The 6,000-nt window shown below is 33.2% G+C and overlaps 1 protein-coding gene across 1 annotated transcript in view; it reads right to left on the reverse strand.

Moving 5' to 3' along the window:
- The window catches only part of LOC107739030 (matrix metalloproteinase-16-like), a 56,910-nt gene that overhangs the window by 28,904 nt on the left and 22,006 nt on the right, over positions 1-6,000 (reverse strand). The window contains exon 4 of the mRNA XM_016550998.1: positions 3,809-4,113. Coding sequence (XP_016406484.1) covers positions 3,809-4,113 — 305 coding nt within the window. The remainder of the gene's footprint in view (positions 1-3,808; positions 4,114-6,000) is intronic.

Consider the following 6,000-nt stretch of genomic DNA (forward strand, 5'->3'; position numbering starts at 1 on the left):
ATGTTCCATATTTTCCACTGTAGCCGATGTTATCGCATCAACATAAGAGCACGAAAAACTTCAAAATCTGTCGAAATCCGTGTTCGCCTCCGCGTACCCCTCCCCGGGGACATTTTGGTGAAAAACAAAACATGCTTATCTTTTCAAGAGCATAATGTGCAGGTATGGTGCCTCTATGAGTAGCTGGAAATATTGCAGGTTTTCTTGTTACATACAGGTTCTCGTTTGCTGAAAGCAGATCTGAATTGGTGTAAAACAAGATTTTGCAAATCTTGATGACAGGGCCTGCCTGGATTTCAAACTAGGGTCTGGGATCTGTGGTATCTATTAAGTTAATAAATTAAAATTAAAAAAACTTTTTTAGGGATGACAATTAATGTGTTAACATACTGTAATAGTTTTATTTATTTTTAAATAAAAATGTTAAAATAAAAATAATAGTGCCTCTCACACCTGAATTGTAACATGTGCATCTGATAAAAGTTCAATATAAACTTGAAAAAAATTAACAAATGCCACTCTCTCTATTAAAACTTGCATAATCACAAAATTTAATTTTTTTAAAGCATAAATGTTTTAAATTAAATTAAATATAATTTAAATGTTAAATATTTATAATGCTTATATTACATTTATTTATTTATTACATTTAAATATCCAATTATTTAACATATTTACAGAATTTGAGTCAGCAATTCTAAATTTAAAAATCATGACAAAACATTTATTGTAAAATGCATTACAAAAATTTTGAATTGAACTGAAAATGTTTCATACATTAAATATTTAATCTAACAATATATTAAAAAGCAAATATTTTATATAATACTATACTTAAACATAAATCATATAATTCATATAATATTTTAATAATTTGCTTTAATACAATGTCAATACAAAAGACTGTTAATTTGGGAAACATCTGTATAATGTCAAACTTAATATTTTATTTATTTTTATTAAATACAATAAATAAAATATTATTAATTTTATTATTTATTTATTGAATTTATTAATATTTTTTTATTTTATTATTTTCTTTATTTTTATTCAAATCACAAAAACACACATTTTTCACAAATGTCTTTACAAATGTCTATTTCAGGAAGGGAGATCATAATATTTGGGGGTCTTTGGCATTAAAAAGTTTAAAAATAAACCTGTTTTAAGCAATAATAATAGTGACACTAAACTTTGGATGTTTAAATCTAATATGTGAATGGTCATCAGTGGAAAAATATGCTTCTTGACGGCAGAATGTAATTGTGGCATTGACTAGCACAGGCTAATATAGGTCCATGTTAGCTAAACCTTGACTTGTTGGTTTGAACCTAACCTTTTGGTTCATCTTAAACCACCTCACCATGATGTCCATAGCAGCAGGAAAGAAGCTACACAGCTTCATCTGTTCACAATTTTGATGCTAAAGTGTAGCTGCAGTTGTAAACAAATGGTTTTCTCGCTCTATTCTGTGCATTTCACCTTTATCATCCCAGACAATCTCTCTTTCTCTCAGCCTAGAACGAGACCAGGAGATTGTTCCTGCTGTGAGGTCTAACTGCTCTCCTTCACACACACACACACACACACACACACACACACAGTTCCACAGCCCAGCCGTAATGTTCTGTGTCTGTTTCTGAAACCAAGCAGGGCGATACGAGTGAAAGAGAAGGTAAGAATTTGAAAATAGCCAGAAAATCGCATTTTTGTGTGTAGTTTGTCCCCCTAACCCAGACTAAACATCTTATAAGCTATGTCCCCCTTATTATACTCCCAGAATCCCCGTCACTTACTGCTTTACACACTGGCTGACCTACTTACAGCTGAACTCCCTGACAAGACAGCGAGACGGAGGAGAGGTAGAGAGGATGTCCACAATCAGAGAGTGGAAGTGTCGACCCACGTGAGGCTTCAGAGAGCTCCAATCCCTCAACAAAACAAACACAACAACTGCGCCCGGCAACGGATCGCCACCTCCCCGGCAACTGGCAGTGTTGTCTCCTGTTGACTGTGTGCTTTGTGAGTGTTTGTGAGTGTATGCAAGTAGGCCTATTATAGGATAGATGGCAGAAATGGCAACAATTTGAAATGTGGTGAATGAGCGAGACATGAGAAAGGCTACCTGTAATAGCAGGATGGCAAGTGTAGAAACTATAGAAAATAGAGAACTAGGAATGAGCGCAGGGGAAATGAAGGATGAGAGGCCAGTTAGATTTGAAGGAGACAATATAGAAGTATGGAGGCCTTTTTTCTGCCTTGGAGTAAAAATAAATAAAATTGCAACTGTATTTTTTGTAATTGTGACTTAATGTCTCACGAATTATATTTTATATTGTAGAATATGACTTTGTATCTCACAATTGCTTTTTTTTAAATCACAACTATATATTTTATATTTTAAATTGTGTAATAAAATGTATTTTCTCACAGTATTTTTATATCTCAAAATGTGACTTAATATTTCCTATTTCTGACTTCATATCTCACAAGTATTTTATATCTTAAAATCTCACTTTGATCTTTTATGTCAAAATCTGACTTTATATCTGTCAGTTGTGACTGTCATCTCATAATTACAACTTTCTCACAATTGTGACTTTTTATATCACAACTACATATTTTATATTTTAAATGTGACTTTACATCTCACAATATTTTATATCTCAGAAATGTGACTTAAAGGAGACATATTATGCCCCTTTTTACAATATGTAATATAAGTCTCTGGTGTCCCCATAATGTGTCTGTGAAGTTTCAGCTCAAAATACTCCACAGATCATGTATTATAACATTTTGAAAATGCCTATTTTGAGTGGAAGCAGAAACATGCTGTTTTTCAGGCCTGTCTCTTTAAATGCAAATGAGCTGCTGCTCCCCGCCCCCTTTTCCAGACAGAACAGTTAGCATGTTTTGCTCAAACTTTGGCCATGGCATTAGAACTGGTACACCGTTGTCGCTCGCAAAATCAAAATGACGGCTTCGTGGGTGGAAACTTACAGATTAAGGGGCGGTAATATTATAATGAGATCCCTTTGCAACATCACTAGGGGAGCGAAATCAGACGCGCTCGTTTTCTCAGACGCTTGCAGAAAAAGGCTTACCAAAACAAAGTTACTGGGTTGATCTTTTTCACGTTTCCTTGGTTGGTAGATGCACTGGAAACCTGATTATAGCACTTAAAACCTGGAAAAGTCAGATTTTCATGATATGTCACCTTTAATATCTCTTAATTGTGACTTGTTTCTTGTTTCAAATATATCTCACTATTTACTTTATATCTCACAGTATGACGTCATTTGATTTTTTTTTTAACTCTAATGCAGAAATGGGCTTGCATACTGAAGCGATGAAGTTCGTAAGTAGCAGGTTTATATATACATTTTTGCAAAGACTTTAAGTCGGGAAACAGTTTTGGGGATGTAAATAGTAAAGCTTCAGAACTATGTGTGATATTGCATACTGTATGTGTATGTGTGGTTGCCAACACTGTTGAACTGCATAGTCTACTTGAGAAATTGGTTACAGTTATTCTGTTGAATATCTAGTTTACTTGATGTAAAGTTCCTCAAACAAGTTCCCTAGAACCAGTTCCCCTCTCAAAATATCAGTTGCTTTCAATTTAATGGTAAGCTAAAATTGACCAAATACATATACTCTACATGTAAGACTCCATCATTTTCTAGAGCAGTCCAGAAAAGCAGAGTTCATGAGGCAAAGTTATTTGTTTTAATGGAGAGAGAGAGCTGAGATTTACTCTCCAATAAAGCTGGGTTTATATGCGACCCATATAACCAGGTTTACGTACCGTCATGGTTAGGGTTCCCCAGAGTCCAGGGCTCATCCGAATCGAAGTGTGTGTCTCCTCCAATCCCCGGACCGGGAAAGTAGGCATGTGCAAGGAAACCCCCTTCTCCATCGAAGGGGGAGCTATCGCCGTGGAAACCTGAGGCGAAAATGATAGTAATATCCACATCTTTCTTGTTGCGCTCCAGGTCGCTGTAGGGCACTGCCTCGAAACGCAGCGGCGTGACGTTCTGCCACACGTCGAACGCCCGGCGAATGGCATTGTGGGTCTCCTCCGAACCCACCTTAGGCGTGACGTTTTTTATACTGGAAAGAAGGTAAGATGACGATCAGAAAGTTTGTATTTGACATATAATGATCAAATAAACAACTCTGTGTTGCACATAATGAAACGCACAGGACGTTTGACTGCAATAGAGCTTGCTATTTGCATATTTTTGATCTATACATTTTGGTGTTGAATTAAATTATATTTATATTTCTAATTTTTTTTCTTTTTATAATTCTCTGTGAAGCAGTGTTGTTAAATATAATTTTGTTAATTTAAATAAAGCTAAAGTATAGTATATAAGTATAATAAATAAAAAAGTAATTTATAAAATGAATAATAAATTAGTAATAAATACATAATTACTATTTTATTACGTAATATTACCATCATTTTAGTAATTACTATTACTAAAATTACTGGTGGTTACACTTTATTTTAAGGTGTCATTGTTGCAGTGTAATAATATATTTAAGTAGGCCTACTGAGTAATATTAATTAACTACATGTATTTACTATATAGGGTTTGGCTTAGGGTTACTTGCACGTAATTATGCATAATTCATTGATATTATAATAGTAATTACATGTAACATGTGTAACAAGGTCACCTAAAAATAAAGTGCTACCAAATAACTAAAACTAAAATAGAAATAAAGCTAAATAGAAATACGAATAAAAATGACAAAAGCACATACAATTACTAAAACTTAAACTTAAAATAAAATGGAAATAAAACAAAGTATAAAATTTAAACTAATTCAAAATATTAATATTGTAATGATATATAACTAATACTAAAGTAACACTGCATGGTTGCATTTGAATTTGACCAAAATGCATCTTATAAGGCAGCTTAACTTAGCTGGTATTTTGGAACAATTTTCACTTCGAAAATGACTTAAAATGCTGTCTACATAGACAGCTCACTGGGTTTTGGAACAGAGCGAGTGTATCTCACTCCATGAAATCTTGCAGAAAGAAAGAGAAACAGACAAAGAGAGTAAATTAGGAGGAACCGCTGCTTCTCCTGCTCCTCTGCTGGAGGTGTTACAGGTGAAGCAGGGTTTATTTTCTCACTGAGGATTACCAACAGCTCACTGCACTACAAAAGCCGCCTGATGTGGGCATATTTTCAAACCTCATATTTTTTTAATGATGTGTATGATATGTTTCAAATGTGTTTTTAAGCTCTTTACCAAACCACATTTTCTTTTGCCTCTGGACTGAGTTTGTGAAGGTTGAAGGACGCAACTTTGTGCCGCTCTGTCTTATAATGTAGTAATGTGTTGGTGTCAGTGTTGAAGAAGCTACTTTAAGACTGTACACTACCTAGGATACAAGCTACGCATAGTTAGTTCAACCACAGTCAAGCTAATGTTTTGGAAAAAGTAGGCTACCTGCAAGTCATCTAGCCACAACTTAAAGGGGCAAAATCTTTTGAAATGAACAGGTAAGTACTTGCAGATGCTCAAATCAAGTGAATAATTTATTTTTGAACAGCTTAATTTGCATAAACATTCCAAACGAACTGATTCACTGGAATTAAACAGATCCTCCTTGCTTCATTTGCAGAGTTGTTTTTGTTCAAACTAAAAATACTAATATTGTTTTCGGAAATTTTGGAACAACAAAAAAAAAACCTTAAACTTAAAAAAACTTCATTGAAAACTAGAAATATTGTCTTGGCAACTAACTGAAATAAAATAAGTTTAAGTTGATGAACTAAAATTACTAAAACTGAAATAAAAATAAGGCTAAATAAAAATATTTAAAAACAAAAATTAATAAAAATGACAAAATCACATAAGAAAATTGCTAAAACTTAAATGAAAATTAAAACGAAACTGGAAATATAAACAAAAGCACATTCAAAATACTAATTAATATATATATATATATATATATATATATATATATATATA

Source organism: Sinocyclocheilus rhinocerous, unplaced genomic scaffold (genome assembly GCF_001515625.1).
Source record: "Sinocyclocheilus rhinocerous isolate Xijiao unplaced genomic scaffold, SAMN03320098_v1.1 scaffold1697, whole genome shotgun sequence".
NCBI lineage: Eukaryota > Metazoa > Chordata > Actinopteri > Cypriniformes > Cyprinidae > Sinocyclocheilus > Sinocyclocheilus rhinocerous.